The sequence below is a fragment of the Oryctolagus cuniculus genome, chromosome 11 (genome assembly GCF_051225735.1).
Source record: "Oryctolagus cuniculus isolate XC-2025 breed Fujian yellow rabbit chromosome 11, ASM5122573v1, whole genome shotgun sequence".
Classification (NCBI taxonomy): Eukaryota; Metazoa; Chordata; class Mammalia; order Lagomorpha; family Leporidae; genus Oryctolagus; species Oryctolagus cuniculus.
Window position 1 is genome coordinate 25815724 of NC_142877.1, and position 17548 is coordinate 25833271.

General features: G+C 59.9%; 1 protein-coding gene, 1 long non-coding RNA gene and 1 other non-coding gene across 6 annotated transcripts; 1 reads left to right on the top strand and 2 right to left on the bottom strand.

The window, feature by feature from the left end:
• Positions 1-23: 23 nt before the first annotated feature.
• Positions 24-10894, top strand: DUSP15 (dual specificity phosphatase 15). Of its 3 annotated transcripts, XM_089307219.1 has the most exons (8): positions 24-857; positions 1398-1431; positions 2970-3052; positions 5011-5060; positions 5476-5559; positions 5929-6003; positions 7116-7287; positions 8132-10894. In XM_089307219.1, the coding sequence occupies exons 1-8, from the start codon at positions 837-839 to the stop codon at positions 8402-8404; spliced, it is 792 nt and encodes a 263-aa protein (XP_089163345.1). In that variant the 5' UTR covers positions 24-836; the 3' UTR covers positions 8405-10894. The 3 variants fall into 3 exon arrangements, with proteins under 3 accessions (XP_089163345.1, XP_051701104.1, XP_051701105.2); XM_051845144.3 differs by lacking the exon at positions 5476-5559; XM_051845145.3 differs by lacking the exons at positions 24-857; positions 1398-1431; positions 5476-5559; positions 5929-6003 and having other exon boundaries at positions 2975-3052; positions 7124-7287.
• LOC138844316 (uncharacterized) lies at positions 3525-8123 on the bottom strand. 2 transcript variants are annotated; one of them, XR_016215888.1, is made up of 4 exons: positions 7928-8123; positions 6859-6977; positions 5023-5108; positions 3525-3708 (listed from the first exon to the last, which is right to left on the bottom strand). It is a non-coding gene; the product is annotated as an uncharacterized LOC138844316 (long non-coding RNA). The 2 variants fall into 2 exon arrangements; XR_016215889.1 differs by having other exon boundaries at positions 7996-8035.
• Positions 10217-17542, bottom strand: LOC103348206 (uncharacterized). The gene is made up of 4 exons (XR_007919335.3): positions 15839-17542; positions 14870-14971; positions 14707-14766; positions 10217-14154 (listed from the first exon to the last, which is right to left on the bottom strand). It is a non-coding gene; the product is annotated as an uncharacterized LOC103348206 (transcript).
• Positions 17543-17548: the final 6 nt, after the last annotated feature.

The following is a 17548-nucleotide window of genomic DNA, read 5'->3' on the forward strand; positions in this document are numbered from 1 at the left end:
GATGGGTAGGTAGATGGACGGATGGATGGGGGGTGATGGATGGATGGGGGGTGATGGATGGATTGGGGCTGATGGATGGAGGGGTGGGTGGACGGGAAGGCGGCTGGGTGAGTGGGGTGAAGGGGGTGACCCGTGAGTAGGAGGGTAGCAGTGGGGATGAATGGAAGAGCTGAGGATAGCAGCGCGGGAGGGAAAGGAATTACCCACTTTCCTCCTCGCCAACAGAGTCTGAAGAGCAGAGAGCCCTCAGCCAGGGCCCGGCCCCATCACGTTTCTCTAGAAAACCAAGGGCACGGACGCTGGTGTTCCGCCCCTGGCGGCAGGAAGGTCCAGGCAGGGCCGGAACCGGGAGGAGAGGGCGTCTCGGGCCGGCTAGGGGGGCTCTTCGCGGCATCCCCTAGCCGCCCGCGCCTGACACGGCCAGGGTGGGGGCGTTGTCCCCGCCCCCTCTCCGGAGGTGGCGCCCCTCGCGGACCCAACAAGCTGCCGTTGTCCCGCGGGCCCGTGGGCTCGGCACACTGGGGCTTTGTCCGGCCCCCCGACACGACCCACGGGGGGGCCCCACATGACCGAGGGGGTAGGAGGAGCCTGCGGCGGCGGTGGCGGCAGCGGCGGCGGCGGCTCCACCATCACTTCCCTCCCGGGCCGGGGGTCGGCGGGCGGTGGCGGCGGCGGCAGCGGCGGCGGCTGGACAGGGCTGGGCAGGGCCGCAGACGCCGGGCCCCCGGTTCCCCGCTAGGCTCCAGGCGCCGGGCCTGGGCCATCAGGGCAGCTGTGACTCGAGCGCTTTCCGGGCTGCGAGCTGGGGGTGCGCCTGGCCCCCCGGGCCCGGGACCATGGGAAATGGCATGACCAAGGTAGGGGTGGCGGGGCCCCGGGCTGGGTCGGTGCCTGCCTCTGAGCCCTGAGTCCCACTAGAGCTGTGTGGCTCGGGAGACCCGCTGTGGGTACCTCTGAGCTGCTCGCCTCTCTGCCTGTGTGTGTCTGTGACTGTCCCCTGCTGTGTCTGCCACTCTCCGACCCACCTCTGCCTTGTGTCTGGCTCCCCCATGGCCCTGACCAGCACTGTTTGCCCTCCCTGCCCCACCCTGCCCCGAAGGATCCCCCACACTCCCACCCCCCACCCCCCACCCCCGCCCCGCCGCCGTGTGCCCTCTCGCCTCCTGCAGGCAGAATCCCCCAAGCTCACCTTTCTTTGCCCCACTCCTGTCTCCTCCTCCTCCCTCCCCTCCCGAGGTCCATCTGTCCTCAACCTGCCCCTCTCCCAGCCTCCCCAGCTCCTCTCACAGAGGGAGGGAGGGGAGAGCCCTGAGGGCCTTTCTTAGGACCCACGGGCCGCCAGGGAGTGGGAACGGAGTGCAGCCCCAGCCACTGACCCCTGCCTGTCCTTCCTGCAGGTACTTCCTGGACTCTACCTCGGAAACTTCATTGGTGAGCACTGCCCACTCTGCCAAGGCCATGGCACTCTGCCTGCCCCAGGCCTGTGGCCACCATTCAGGCCTGGCCCACGCACCTTAGACACACTCAGGAATGCCCCAGCCAGGCTGGGAGGGTTGAAGGGCTCATGGAGGACTGGGGGCTGCAGGGGCGGCTGGAGGCGACCCCAAGTCTGGGCGCAGGAAGGGAGGGTCAGGGGCCTGGCGCTGACGCCCCCCACCCCCACCCCCTTCAACCTTCCCCAGATGTCCCACCACGAGGTCGGAGGGGCAGCACAAAGTGCTCAGGAGCCGAGCTTTGGACCTGGGCGAGCCTGCACCTGCTCGGAGCCTCTGCCTCCTCCTTGCCCACAAGACCTACCAGTCTCTTCCACCTGCAGGTTCTAGACTGGGTCTCTTTGGGGTGTCACTTCTGGCTGGGAAGCTGAGCACTCCGCCCCCACAGCCTTGTCCTCCGAGGCCTGGGACAGGGTCCTGAGTGCCGCTGCCCCCACCTGCCACAGCCCCCGAGACAAGCGGCTGCAGAACCTGGTGCCAAGCCTACACCCTCCACCTCTTCCCCTTCCACAGCCTTCAGCTGGGGGACCTCCACCCCCTCCCTGCCCTCAGGGCTCTCAGCTGGTCAGGGATGGGGCCAGGCAGCCTGGGCACAGACTTGTGGCCACGGAGTAGAAAATGTGTGAGAGCCAGGCTGATTCGGAGCTTGGGAGCGCTGAGCTGGGGAGTCACCTCTGTGGTGTCAGCTTCGGACAGGGAGAGGCTCGCCCCTCGTCCCTTCCCGCCTCAGGCCCCATTGATTTCTGTACCTGGCGAAGCAAGACCTGGTCTGCTTTTCCTGTGTAGCCCCAGGAAAGCCATGCGCCTGCCCCCGGGCCCGCTGCAGCTGGGACCCACTGAGGGTGCTGAAGGAGGAGGAGGAGGACACAGGAGAGGGGGCGCGTGTCAGCGACTGCGCCCTGCAGCCCCTGGGGTGACCACGGAGAGCACTGTGGGGCATACCTGCCAATAACTTGCGTGGAGCTCTGTCGATGCATTTATCATGTGTAAAACCTCTTCTGTATACCGTTCTGGAAGCTGAGTGGCCATCCTTGGCTGCGAGCTCACAGACCTTGTGGTGGGCAGCTGAGGTGCAGACCCACTGTGACCTCTCCAGCCCCTTTCTGCCAGACCAGAGGCCATTCTCCCTCATTGCCTATTTCTGGAACAAGTGCATCTGCAGAAAACACTGACTCCACACACCGCTCTCTGAGTGAGCAACCTCTTTTCCTTGAAGGAGAATTGCTAGGTTCAAGGATATGCTGGGGCTCCTAAGCCAGACCTGAGGCTGCTGGACACTTAGCTGTGGGTGCCCCAGAAGCAAGGCAGATGCCGAGGGGCATGGGGCACCTGTGGCTCCTGGAGCAGGCAGTGGTAGGGGTGGGCCAATGTGGACTGGGAGATGTGGGACGGAGAGCCGGGCAGCCAGCTCCCCCTGCACATCAGGGACAAATAAGTCACACCTGCCAGCCTGCTCAAGCCCCCTGTTTCTTTCAGATGCCAAAGACCCGGATCAGCTGGGCCGGAATAAGATCACACATATCATCTCTATACATGAGTCACCCCAGCCTCTGCTGCAGGTACTCGCTACGCCTCCCAGGGCTGTGCCCAGGTGGGCAGGGCGGGCTGCAAGCTCTCCCCTTCCGAGCGGGCAATATGCTAGGGCCTGTGCCACCTTCTGACCTGTGCTCATGTCTGTGGTCCTGACACGGGACTGTTTGACACTGCCATCCCCAGCTGGCCACTGAGGCCCAGGGAGGTAAATGAACACACTGAGGTTACGCCACTGAGAAGCTGAGGAGCTGGGATTTGAACACAGAGGTCTCGCACTGGACGGTTCAAAGGCCACCACATAGGCTTCCCGTTGCCCACATGGACGGACGATCCCAGATGGATGATTCTGGGTTCTGTGTCCTACTGTGCCACCTTGGTCTGTGACTTCTCATCTCTGGGCCTTCGAGCCCAGAGGCTGCTGTGAGGATGCAGAGGGGCTTGGGGTGATGAAGATATTCTGCACACAGTTCAGCCTGGGCCTCCCTGTGTGTGTGTGGGGGGGTTGATACTGGGATTTATCGAGTCTTGGAAAAGGCAGGTGGGGGTGTTGGGGTCCAGAGGAGGCAGGCAGGAAGTCCAGACTACACCTGGTAGTCAGGAGGCCAGATGCGCGTCTTCACCGTTTATTCTCCCTGGGACCTTGAGTGCAGGGCTTCATCTCCTTGAACCTCAGCTGCGGGATCTGTACAATGGGAGTTTTATAATAATACCCACTTCCCTGAGTTGCTGAGAGCTGCATAATAAATGCACAACAAATTACAGTGAAATGACAACAAAGTAGTAACCGTCCCACTCCATAAACGCAGCCCGTCTGTCCGTCCGTCTGTCCGTCCGTCCGCTGAAGGAGAACTGTGGTGGGGACAGCCTCTGGAGACCTCAGGCTGAGACCAGGTTCTGCCTCAGACTGCTGAGTGACCTTGGGCAGGGGCCACCTCCTCTCTCAGCCTCAGCGTTCCCCTGAGGCCAATTTGATGGTCCCGAAGGGCAATCCGCAATTGTCTGTGATCTTCAGTGTCCTTCCAAGAACACAAGTCCGGGCCAGCCGAGCCTGGGTTTGGAGTTCTTGGAGGACACAGTCCCAACAGCACGCGTGGGAAGGTGGTCAAGGCCGGGTGGCATGGAGCGGCTGCTGCTACTGAGGCCCTGGCTCCCACGGCCCTGCCCTCTGCTCACCAGCACCCCTCCCTCCCCCCATCAGCGAATTGAACAGTCGGGGTTGACAACCCTGTGCCAACCCAAGGCCAAATGTGTTGCAAAGTGAAACTGCAAACCTTGCAAAAGATACAGGATTTCATGACCTTGGGGGAATTTGAGTTCCGAGAAGGCCTGGAATTTCACACAAAGCCACGGTCAGCTGTGGCTCTGGCCTGTGGTCCCTCAGCCAGTGGCCAGTGACAGACCAGGCACCTGAAAAGAGCCAACTGAATGTCAAAGTGGCACGGGAAGACCTTGAGAAAAGCAATGAGGTCCCCGGAAGCTGGGCAGAACTAATCTTCAGATACTGTGCGGAGGTTAAGCCCCAAGCAAAGGGTAACATAGCAAGTTTGTTGGGAAAATTACCGACAGCTTGTTCCTTGGTTATTCTAATAATTAGCGCAGATTTGTAACCAGAATTCACGAAATTCAAACTTGTTTTCCTAACTTTTGTTTCTCCTAGAGACCGTCGTATCTGCTTTGTCCTTTTTCCCACGTCATTTTCATATCTCCGCTTGGGAGGGAGTCACTTCAGCAAGGCCCTTCCCAGCCCAAGACAAAGGCTCTGTGGGGCTTTTTTAAATGAAGTCCTCATATCTAAGTCATTTATGGGTTTAGTTCACCATCTGCTCAGAAGGTTCTGGGATCACAAAGTCAGAGGGGGCAACAGTGGCCCAGACAGGCAGCAACAGGGCAGAAACAGGGCTGGGGTGCACGGGGCTGGGAAGCTCAGGGTGGGGAGGCGGGGGGGCGGGACCAGGCGCAAGCCTGACATGCTTTGTCCTTGCAGGATATCACCTACCTTCGCATCCCAGTGGCCGACACCCCTGAGGTACCCATGTAAGTTCCCCTGGATGGGCCAGCAGACGGACAGGTGACAGCTGCCTCCTGTGTTGAGGGGAAGGGAGGAGTTGTCACCGGGGATCACCCATAGTCACCCCTGGCCAAGAAAATCTCCCCAAGCCTCAGGCTCCTCAGCTTTGAGAGGGAGAAGGTGCCCTGTCTCATGGGATCAGATGCACCTGATCCACCTGTCCCTGACCTCGGACTTGAGACAGCTGGGACCCTGCCAGGCTTTGCCATTTTCTTACTGTGTGACCTTGGGCAAATCTCTTCCCCTCTCTGAGCCTCATCTGTAAAACAAGGTATGATGAGACTCAAGGAGGCTCAGATCAGACGCCGCAAGGTTGAGCTGTAGGACAGGACCTGGTGTGTGACAATGGAGGCTACACATGCAGGATCTTTGTGTCGTTAGCACCAGTGCCTGCCAGCGTGGGATGGACCCAGACAGAACCCCGCCCCTGGGGAATCGCCCTCAGCCCGCTGCTGGCCATCACTGGTTTGTCACAAGTTCTGACTGCAGACCCCAGAGGAGTGGGACCCCTGTGTCTCCCTCCTCCCACCCATTTCCTTGAAAGCCACAATAACCCAGCATGAAAACGGGATCCACAGGACCCCTGCCTCTTTCACCTCCCGAAACACCACCATTGTCGCCCACATGCCCCTCTACCTCCCACTGGGGGCTTCACAAAGTTCGTGGAAAGTTGAAAGATAATGTGGATTTTACATGAACTGTGTGAGACCCCCTCATGCCAGCGGACTTGAGGACCCCAGGCTCTCTGTCCCTCGCTATCCCACGAGTGGGGAGGGGACAACTCCTCGGAGACATGGCCCTCAGTGCTCCCTACCCTGTCCCTTCCTTCTCTAGCAAAAAGCACTTCAAAGAATGTATCAACTTTATCCACTGTTGCCGCCTCAATGGGGGGAACTGCCTTGTGCACTGGTGAGTTAAGAGGGGAGTGGCTGTCCCACCCTGAGCACCCCTCTGTCCCATGGGGATGATGGGGCCCTGGAAGTGATCTTGCCGAGCCAGCAGCCCACCATTCATCTGGGAGGTGACAAGCAGAGGCTCAAAGCAGCCGTATGGCTCTCCTAGCCCCCTAGCTGAGCCCCCCTGAGACTCAGTTTACTCATCTGTAAAGTGGGGGAGCGAATGCTGAGCTGAGCACTGTCGGGAGGCACAGGGGTCAGGCCTTTGAGGCAAGGGTGCAGGGCAGTGGGAACCCAGGCTGGGAGACAGGCTCTCTGTGTTGGGGTGCCACCGGCATAGCTGAGATCATCCTCACCGAACACCGGTGCTCTGCCCAGCCCAGCCCAGCCTGGCTGCACAGCTCCCACTGGGAGACCGGCTCTCTCAAGCACCTGGGGCCCTGCCACCCATGTGGGAGACCCCAATGAAGCTCCTACCTTTGGCGTGGCCCAGCCCTTCTGGGGAGTGAACCAGCAGATGGAAGATAGCATTCTCACTAGCTCGCTCTCTCCCCCCTTCCTGTCAAAACAAAGCCTTGCCTCCCACCTGTCTCCCTCCTTCCCCCACTGCAGCTACACAAACCTTTGCCCACACTACCCCGAACATTCTTGACTCAGCTTCATGTCACTTCCTCCAGTGTCCCCTCCCCCTCCCCCCCCCCCCACCAGATTAAGACCTCTCTCCATACAGACTTCCTGGCCCTCCGCCTCAGCTTCAAAGCCATCGTCACTTCCGGAAACGGCCTCTCTGCTTCATGTCTGTTCCTCCCCCCATACTATCAACTCGGGGACACTCTGCCTGTTTTACTCCCCCACTAAAGCCCAGTACCTGGAACAGAACAGATGATCAGGAAGTGTTTGTGGAACGAATGAGCGATGTTTCAGCCAAGCCTTTGGTGTAGAGTGGCGGGGGATACTCCAGACAGAGGGAACAGCATGAGCAAGAGCCTGGTGGTGGGCAGACAGACAGGTCCTGGAAGGTTCTTTGCTGCTGGAGGTGGGGGTGGGGGGTGGAGGTGCTGAAGTGGGGTACATGCCTGGGGCTGTGGACCCTCCCTGAAGCCTGGGGGTCGTTGGGGACCCCAGTTTTGCAGGTATCTCTCGCAGCACCACCATTGTGACCGCATATGTGATGACTGTGACGGGGCTGGGCTGGCGAGAAGTGCTGGAAGCCATCAAGGCCACCAGGCCCATCGCCAACCCCAACCCAGGCTTTAGGCAGCAGCTTGAAGAGTTTGGCTGGGGGAGTTCCCGGAAGGTAGGTCCTGGGGCGGGGGCGCGGGGTGGGAGACCCTTCCTCCTCCTCCTCCCCCTGGACCTCACCAGCACTGCCTGGAAAGAATTCAGCCTGTGCTTTGGTTTTCCTGGGGTCTCAAAATTAGGACTCTTGAGCTCCCGGGTGTAGTTTAACAGCCAAGTGCTTTTCCGTTTTTAATTTGGAATGTGAAGGTCTAAGTTTAGACCAGGCAGTGGGCCCTTCACTGGACCGGGGCTCCCCACACTGCCCTCTGCCTGCTCTACCCGCGGGGAGCCGGCGGCTTTCGGGCGTCTGACCCCTGCGGGGAGCCCCGTCCATGCCCCCTCCTGCGCTGGGTCTTTGGAGAGGCCCTGGGGTGACACCTCCTGGGCAGATGGCACATGGAAAAGTCAGAGACTCAGGCCTCCCCGGGAACAAAGGCTAACGGGCTGCGGGAGTGCGGAGAGAGGAGAGCGCGCGCCAGAGCCGGGAGAGCGCTAGATCGCAGGCAGGCTCAGCAGGTGGCCGCTGCTCCCTAGCTGGGCGCGTAGGAGCAGGGCTGCGCTCGGAAATGGCTGGGCGGGGAAGAAGCCGTGCGTGGGTGCAGCCCCGGAGCCCTCGGAAGTGAATGCGCAGGGGCGGGGGAGGGACCCGCGCGGACCACACGGTGCAGGTCCGGAAGATGAAGTGCCGAGGTCAAGCGGGTTCCGAGAGAGCGGAGGCGCTCACCGACCGGGAGAGGGGGCTCCGGGCGGGCCTGGAAACTCGGGAGGGGGCGGGGCTGAGCCAGGTGCGGCAGGCCCGGGGAGGAGCGGAGGGCGCGAGCGACGCGCTGACCCCGCCCCCTCCCGCGCGCCCACCCCAGCTTCGCCGGCAGCTGGAGGAGCGCTTCGGCGAGAGCCCGTTCCGCGACGAGGAGGAGGTGCGCGCGCTGCTGCCGCTGTGCAGGCGCTGCCGCCAGGGCTCCTCGACCTCGGCCGCCTCCGCCGCGCCGCACGCGGCGGCCTCCGAGGGAACCTTGCAGCGCCTGGTGCCGCGCTCGCCCCGGGAAGCCCACCGGCCGCTGCCGCTGCTGGCGCGCGTCAAGCAGACTTTCTCATGCCTCCCGCGGTGTCTGGCCCGCAAGGGCGGCAAGTGAGGATCCCGCCCCGCCGCGGCTCCCTCTCCTCCCGACCGGTCCCCTTCGCGGGGCTGCCTGGGCCGCCCACGGCCAGGACGAGCCCCGAGGCTGCGGGAGCCCGCGCGGCCTGATCCCCCGCCCCGCCCCCGCGCGTGTCCGCGTCGGCGGTGTGTGCGTCTCCACCTGTGCGTGTGTCCGGGCCGGCCTGCTGCAGCCACCTGGTGCCTTAGTCCTTGGGCTGGGGGAGGGCTCCTGTCCTCCACTCGGAAAGGCGGCGGGAGTGGGAGGGGAGTGGGGCGCGGGTAGGGGGTGGGCGAGCCTGGAGGATATTAAAGATACACAGAAGCTGCCTGTCCGAGTGCCTTCCCGTCACTTCAGCGAAGGCCAGGGGCCTGCAGGGACGGGGCTGGGAGAGTTTGCCTGCCCGAGGGACCGGCATCCCGCGCCCACGGCAACCTGCCCAGCTGAAGCCTGGGACCACACGCCCCTCCCCGGCACTCCCAGAGGTGGGTCTCCCCAACTCCCACCTATTCACCAACACCAGCTAGTAAGGTAAGGCGGAGCCTGCCTCACCCTGCTGTAGGGAATCTCAGGGAGGACCCTGGGGCGCAGAGAGGCCAGGCCGCCTGCCCGGGAGCACACGGCTGGGGCAGGGCCGGCTGCAGGTGGAGCCTGCGTCCCGCGGTGGAGCTTAGGAAGCAGCTGCTCTGGTTTTGGAGAATCCACCCCGGTGGTGGGAATGGCCCCTCCCACCTAGAGGTTGTTAGGTTTAAAGATTTACTTATCTGAAAGCAGAGTGACAGAGAGGACGGGACATAGCTCTTCCATCCTCGGGTTCACGCCCCAGGTGGCTGCACTGGCTTGGGCTGGGCCAGGCTGAAGTCAGCAGCCTGGAACTCCATCCTGAGCGCTCAGATCCTCCACGTGGGCGGCAGGGGCCCGGGTACTGGGCTGATGGAAAGGAGCAGCCGGGACTGGAATCGGCACTCCCACGCGGGAGGCCAGCGTGGCCATCAGTGGCTCAGCCCCCTGTACCGCAACAATGCCCCTCCCTGCCAACCAGAGTTTGAAGGCCAGGGGAATCCAATAAAGCAACACTGGCCCCAGAGACGACCCGAGGGCGCTGGAGCTGCTTTGTCCTAACCTGAAATTAACCTGACATGAGAGGGATCTGAACCAGCTGTCGCCTGACAGGCACTTGTTTGCGGTTCTTGTCATGCACCAAGCACTGCAGGGAGGCACAGGCCCCAGCACTGGGCTGGGGGAAATGCACAACATAGTTTTCATCTGCTGTGCCAGCCGCAGACTCGTCCACGGGACACTGTCCACTGCGTAGCTGTCATGTGCTGGCACACAGCATCAGGCGAAGCCTCTGCCCTCACATGGCTGACATTCTGGTGGGGAGGGGACCAGAGAAATGAAAGGGTAGGTCCGGTGGTGAGGGAGCCGGCCAGCTTGATGTCTTGGGAGCAGCATCGCAGGCAGAGAGCCGTGAGCGAGGAGGCCCTGGCTAGGATGCAGGGGACGAGCAAGGCGGTGGGCTCAGCAGGGAAGTTCTGCTGCCTGGTCAGTGGCACCCCAGTTTCCAGCCTTAGACACCTGTCTATCTCTGGGGTGTAAAAACCTCCAGGGCCCCCGTCAGCTACCAGGGCTGCAAAACGTTCCCGGGAAATGTGCACCATCTTTTAATTCCATTTTCCATGAACCTTGTGGAGTCCCTCCAAATGGGACAAAACAAAGCCCCTGGGTTTGATGTTTCCCGTCCTGCAGGATGGCTCCCACACCCCCTCCAGCATCACCTCACCACATTCAGACCCAACAGCGACAGTGTTGTGCTCATTTTTAGATTTATTTACCTGAAACAGCAACACAGGTCTCCCATCCACTGGTTTGCTCCCCCAAATGGCCACAACAGCCAGGGCTGAAGCCAGGAACTCCATCCGGGTCTCCCATGTGGGTGGTAGGGTCCCGTATAATTGGGCCATCATCCACTGCCTTCCCAGGTGCATTAGGAGGGAGCTGGATGGAGGGTAGAGCAGCCAGGACTTGAACAGGCACTGCAGTACAGGATGCCGGGTGCTAAGCGGTGGCCTGACCCACCGCACCCACATGCCAGCCCTCGCTCTTTGTTGAGTACCTGCTCCAGGCACGGTGCTAAAGGCTTTACCTGGGACTTCGTTAATTCTCAAGCCACCTGATGAAGTAGTTGTTATTTAACAGATGGGTGCCCAAGGGCACCAGGTAGCAAGTGGCAGGGCTGGGGTGTAAACCCATTTGGGGAGTGAACCAGCGGCTAGAAGATTCTCTCTCCTCCCCCCCACCCCCGTCTCTCCTTCCCACTGTATCTCTGCCTCTCAAAGAAATCTTTAAAAAAGTATACGAACCCAGTGGCTGCTGGAATATGGGGAGAGGGGAGGAGCAGAGAAATCCCTCCCAAATCCACAGGCCATGTGAGGGGCACTGCTCCAGCCTCTGGTCAGCGACGTGTGGCCATGCAGGCCCATGCCCACTGTCTCGGAGGACCTGTTTCCGTGTGTGCACAGCAAAGGGTAGAATGGGCTGAGCCGCTCAACCTCTGACATGTCACAGATCTCCTTTGGCCATTTAATGAGAGAGAAGCCCCTGAGAAACACATGCAGATGAAAATTTTACATACGTCAGGGTGACCCGGGCCCCACCAGGAACCCACAGACCCCAGATGTAGCTGTCAAGCAGGCAGCATGGGGCACTGCTCTGGGGACAGCGCCACAGGCCTGCATCCTGGCCCACTCCCACCCCACCGGTCTGTATCCTCCTATATGGCTTTAGCCTCTTGGTGTCCCAGTCTTCTTTTTGAAAAAATTTTAAAATTTATTTCTTTGAAAAAGAGAGACAAGCCGGCGCCGTGGCTCAATAGGCTAATCCTCCACCTTGCGGCGCCGGCACACCGGGTTCTAGTCCCGGTCGGGGCGCCGGATTCTGTCCCGGTTGCCCCTCTTCCAGGCCAGCTCTCTGCTGTGGCCAGGGAGTGCAGTGGAGGATGGCCCAGGTGCTTGGGCCCTGCACCCCATGGGAGACCAGGAAAAGCACCTGGCTCCTGGCTCCTGCCATCGGATCAGTGCGGTGCGCCGGCTGCAGCGGCGGCCATTGGAGGGTGAACCAACGGCAAAGGAAGACCTTTCTCTCTGTGTCTCTCTCTCTCACTGTCCACTCTGCCTATCAAAAATAAAAAAAAATAAAAAAAAAAGAAAAAGAAAAAGAGAGAGACAACTAGAACACTCCCATCCTCTGGTTCACTCTCCAGATGCCTGCAATGGCCATGACTGGGCCAGGCCAAAGCAGGGAGCCAGGAACTCAATTTAGATCTAACGTGAGTGTGGCAGGGAGCAACCACTTAGGCCATCACCACTGCCTTCCAGAGTCAGGAGCTGAAGGTAGGACTTGAACCCAGGTACTCTGATAGGCAATGCCAGTGGCTCAGCTAGTGTCTTAACTTCTAGGCCAAGTGCCCACCACTCAGTCTTCCTAGCAATAAAATAGGCAGTTATACCCACCTCAGCTGCTGTTGTGAGAACCAGCTGAGATTCTGCAGGAACGGGTTTAGCCCGGCCCAGGTCGGTGATGAGCAGTCCGTGTGCAGGGACTCCCAATGCTTGAGAAAGTCAGTGCGGCCCATGGACCGCCTGCATCAGAGGAACCACGAGGAACTTGTAAAACTGCGCGTTCCTGGGCTTTCTGCCCAGTCTGATTCTGCAGGCCTGGGATGGAGCTCACGAGTGTGCACTCGAACCAGGCCACTGCCTTCCAGCTCCGACAGGTCCTGCCGAGACTGGTGAGGCTCCAGGTGGCTGGGCAGAGCGGACAGGAGCAGGACAACCTGCAGCTCTGGGCGCCGTCCATCCACGGGCTCTGGAGGCCAGCCACAGCTTCTGGCTGCTCTCTAGGCAAGGACCAGTGCCCCCTAGGCCAGAATGCTACTGGGAGCGGTGAAAGGGATGGGCCTCCCTGGAGACGGGTCAGAGCGGAAAGCACAGCCTGCCCACCCAGACGTCTTTCACTTCCGTCGCCTCCGCACCACATCCAGGTGGCCCCGGGCCCAGCTGCCACGAAGTGTGGCCCCGATGGCCGGCAGCCCCTGGTCCAGGGAGAGATGGAAGGGCCCCGATGGCAGGCGACCCACGGTGGGAATCAGAGGTCCCCTGGCCTCCATCGAGAGCAGGCACCATGGAAGACTCTCTTCCGCATGCCTTGGAAGCACACAGCCTAGCAGAGCAACTGGGCGCAGCAGGATGTAGCACTCTTCAGGACAAGGGGACTGGGGACTGCGACACCTGGCCACAGGTGAGCTTTGGATACACTTGGCCTCAGCACCTGGGCTCCATTGCTGTAAGTAACGCTTTCCTTGCAGGGAGACCCTCAGACACCCTCTTAAAGCAAAACCACTGTGGCAATCACCACCAACACAAGCCCCCCCCCCCCCCCAACAGCACAAAGAAACGAGACACCTCCACGGGAACTCCCCCAACTCTCACCACCAGAGCCCAAGCCTTGGCCACCCGGTAACCGGCCGAGCTCACAGCACCAGCCTTTCTCAGGAACTCTGCCGCCTGAGCGCCCCCTCCCAGGCCACTGTTGACTTTCCCCACACTGCGCCCCTCCGTGAGCTTTGGAATCCATCCCTAAGCAGGAAACAGCCAACTGCGCATCAGGCCAGCGCCACCAGCCTGAACACCAACATGGCCTCCGGTTCCTCCTGCTCTGGTCTTCCCTCTGCTCTCAGAGCACCATGTACCTGAAAGCGCCTTCCCGTCACTAACCCCCTCCACCCAGCCCGTCTGGCTCTGTCCCTCCTGCTCCTGTTTCTAGGATGCATCACTGTCTTCACGTCCCTTGTCTCCTGCGGGATCTGCACCTGCAGGGCCCTTGCTTCTCCTGGCACCACTCTCACCTGGTGCCCAGAATCTCTGCCTCCTAGCCCTACCGCCCTCCTACCTCCAGGGTCTGCTTCTCGGCCTCCCCCCACCCAGCAAGTCCCGCTCTCCCCCTGCAGGGCCGCCCCTCTGAGCCCCACACCTGCTGGTCTAATGCTGCTGTCTCCCAGATGGGCTCCTGCCTCTCGGACTCAGCACACCGCACTCACTTCTGCCCCCTCCTCCAGTACCTGCACCCTGGCCACTCCCTTCTGCCTGCCTGTCACCAGTGCCTGGGAGGGAGCTCCTCCTACAGAGCACCCCTTCAGCTCATCTGCTCAAACCCGGACAGCCCTAGTGGCCTCCTGGGCTCCCTGCGCCCTGTGTCCTCAGCTCTCTCCTGGGCGCTCCAGAGAGACCTTTCTAAATGCAAACAGTATTGACCCCCTCGACCAAGAAGTCTTCCAGGGCTCCCCATGGCCTTATGATGATGCCCCACCTCCTCACCCTGGCCTCATAGCCCAGCCTGCTCGGCCCCCCCTGGCCTCACTGCTCCTCCCCACTGTGGCCCTTTCGGGCTTTAACCGCGTCATGTCTCCCACCATGAGACCGTGGCACTCTGCCTGCAGCACCTTCTCAGCGCCTTCACCTTGCCGACCCCCTCATCCTCGGTGGCGTCATCTCCCCGAGAGAGAGCCGTCCGTCACACATTCATTGGTCGAAAGCATTTATTAAGCTCCAACTTGGTGCTTCTCCCAAGCCATCCCTGACTCCTGCTTCCCCCGTTGGAACATCTTTCTCTGTACATTCTCCGTGCTGGGTACGAGTCTGTCTCCTGCAGACATGAGCTGCTGGAGGGTGGTGACACCAACACAGGACCTGGCAACAGTAGGTGCTCAATATGTGTTGAATGGGTGGCTACGTGGCCAGTCCCCTAGCAGCTGTAGGCTGTCATTCAGAGGAAGGAAGTTCTGGGGGCCGCTCCGACCCACCCGGGATCCACCATTGGCACACACACACACCTGATTCCTGGGGCCCTTAACATGGGACAAAGCGTGGCCTCGGAGACACTCCTGCTCTGTCTTCAGCCTGTCTCTTCTTGCACAGGCAGCTGAGCCCCATTACTCGTGGCTTCTACATTCGCAAATTCTGCTGCCCGCTAACATTAGTTGTAACCCCCAGCTCAGTCCCTGAGCCATTGCTGCACCCATTCATAAATGCGCACTAAGCTCTATGGGGCGCATTCACCACTGGGAACATTCAGAGTGAGGTCAATCAAGGCAACCCTCTGCCTTCATTTTTCTGCCCTCATTCCGCAAACAAGTGTCCCCTTTGTAGTCCAATAAGTGTCACATTTTCACTAGTTTTCTTTTGCTTGTTGGTGACTTTACTATTCAAAAAGACTCCCAGGAAGGCTGCGATGTGGCTTACCGAGAAAATCCACGTTAGGGAAGTTAGGTGTAGGTCACAGTGAGGGTAGCCAGGCGTTCACTGTTAATGAATCATGTGGACACATTAAATAAATAGCGCCCTGGACTAAAAACACGATGCGTCGCAGGGTTCTGTACTGAAGACAGTGGGACTGTTTCCCTACCGGAGACTGAGCTTGAAAGCCCTCAGCCGAGCCTTGCTCCTGGGCGCCGCGGCTCCGTGTTCACCAGCTCCGCGTTTGTGGAGACTCGATGGGGCGCAGCCACTGTGGGTAATGAGAACTGACACACACTCGCCCTCAGCCTCACACACCCAGCCCCCCCGGCAACCAGGCTGCTCGACAGCCCCCTCCCCCTCCCACCAATGCACCTTGCAACCTCCAAGGCTGGGCTTCTGCTCCTACCAGGAAAGCCACAAGCTCCCCTCCCTTCTCGGCTACAAGGCACCTCTCTAGCTGCTTTGGAACTCAGCAGTGCAGAAAACAAAGGTCCCTCTTGTCACCGTTGGTACCCTGTGCCCTTGCCTGTGCTACCTTGAACTACAGTATCCTCAGTACAGTGCTGCAATAAATAGGGACTGGCCGTATGCCAATGACCATGCCAACCACTTCGCATACTGCAGCCAACCTTACGGGAGGTTACGTATTACAGACACCTGTAGACGGTGCTCACAGACAGCAAAATCCAACCTCAGAAGGGCTCGCCCCAGCACTTAACACCAACTCTGGCTTTCTCTTTCGGCGTCCCTGTGTCCCACTAGACGTGGAGACTGAGGACAGGACTGAGTGGGCAGGTAAATCCCCCGTGGCCCCGTAGCAATACATCTCCTAACGGCCTCCCTACACCCGCCTTCTTGAATCGCTCCATCTCCTTCCCACCTCAGGCCCTTGGCACGTGCTCTTCCTTTAACCTGGAGCACCCTGCCCACCCCGCTCTTCATCAGGCTGCGGTCTTCATTTTTATCCAGGCTTCAGCCAGCACCCCTCCTCCAAGAGACCTTTGCTTATCACCCACTCCAAAGCAGCCCCTCGCTTTTTCATTATTGATCTAGTCCCTCCCCCCAGACAGCCGCCCTAGCGTGCTCAAGCGAACGCCTCTGGGCTGCGTGTGTGTGGCTGTGCGTGTGCTCTTACCTCATGCACATCACCTCATGCTGAGGACGGACCTCGTTCTGCGGACTCACTTTTCTTTCAGTCGTGGCGGCGCTCCGAGGATCTGTTCTTGTCCTCTGCAGATCTAATCTGTTGCTTCTAGATGCTGATAGACTGCATGGTGGGCACCCATTACACGCACACAGAGCCACCTTCCCAGGAGGGACATAAGTTTGCTTCCAACTTCCAGCCCCACTGTGGGTCTCCTTAAGCAGGCCCCTTTAAGAGCCCCTGTGAGCCTCCCTTCGCACAGGGGCATCTGCTCACGGGTTTGGTCTTAATTTAACCCAGCGTGCCAGGTTAATCCCAGGGGCAGTGCCCGTGCCACACACAGCCCCAGCAGTGCCCACAGCAGTGCCCACGGCCCTACCGACCCCTGCTGGCACCTCTCCCGTTTCTATTCGCATTTCTTGGACACTGAGGGGTTTGAGCACCTCCTCACATGCCTGTGGAATTCTGGTTTCCTCTCCCACAAACCCCGATTCCTGTCTTTTGATGAGAACTTTCCTGAGGGGAAGCCCCCCGCCTCTTGTCCACTTGCAGTTCTTCCTGCGTTCTAGATCCTGATTGCAGACATTGCAATTCTTTGGCCTTCTGGTTCCTGCCGCCCAAGTTTTGTCTAAAGTTTCCTCTGTCCCTTAGATTTCTTCTACATTATTCTCACGAATCTTAGTTCTGCCTCTTACTTGTGGTTCCTTAAATGATCAGGAGTCCACGTTGTCTGTGGCAACGGGACGGGGGTTTCATTGCACAGTTCTCCAGATACAAACCTCGGCCATCACTGTCTATCCCATCACCTCATTTATTTTCTCTTTTACTTATCACACTCCATCACCTGGAAAGTGTTTCTGATTAGCTGATTGCAGCTGGCTTTTCCCATTAGAGCAGGGACCATATCTGTTTTATTCCTCATTCAATCCTCAGTGTTAGCTAAGGCATAGAATATAGAAGGAGATTGAAGACTATGAGACGGGTGGATAGGAGGAAAGCAGGGAGGGAGGGGAGATGGAGAGAAAGAGGGGTGGGAGACAGGCAGTCCGTCCTCCCCCTGCATGGCACCAGCCCCCTCCCCAGCTCCCCTGTCGTGTGCAGGCCTGGGCCGTGTACCAGGGCAAGCACCTGGAGGGCCCTGACCAGCACCCTCCACGAGGCAGACTCGGCTCCTCGGTGCTCTCAAGAGTGCCGACTTCCGGAGGCGCCCGAGTGCAGCCAGTGGGCATCTCTGTCCCCACAAGGCCTCCCACATTGTGTGTGACGCTGCCCGTGGCCCAGGTCCCATCCCGCCCCTGTAGGCAGTAGCTGAGGGCGGCTCTCTGGGCAGTAAGGACCTCACTTTGTCTACTTACAACAGGAAATGGTGGACTCGTTGAGCTTAAATCCACGGGCTGATAAATTCAGGGCCCTTAGACCATTTGTAAAGCAGGAAGCTAAGGCTCACTGACCCGTGGCCTTTCCTGAGGTCACACAGGGAGCTGGGGCACTCCTACTGGGGGTCAGCAGTCCCCAGGGTCTGTGCTGCTCCTCACACAAAAGGCACTTCCCTGATCCAGCCAGCAGCCCCGGGGACGTGACTGAGCCCCACCTGCAGGACAGACCAGGTCGGAGTGTCCTTCCAGTCCTAAGACTTGCCAGCTGTCACCTCCCACGCAAGCCACTCCCTGGCCCTACCCCTCCACCACTGATCCCGCCCCC

Excerpts from the sequence above, each read along its gene's own strand:
- DUSP15 (XM_089307219.1), top strand. The coding sequence starts at position 837 with ATGGGAAATGGCATGACCAAG. Across the intron at positions 858-1,397 it reads TGGGAAATGGCATGACCAAG|GTACTTCCTGGACTCTACCT; the intron begins GTAGGGGTGGCG and ends TCCTTCCTGCAG. Across the intron at positions 1,432-2,969 it reads CTACCTCGGAAACTTCATTG|ATGCCAAAGACCCGGATCAG; the intron begins GTGAGCACTGCC and ends TGTTTCTTTCAG.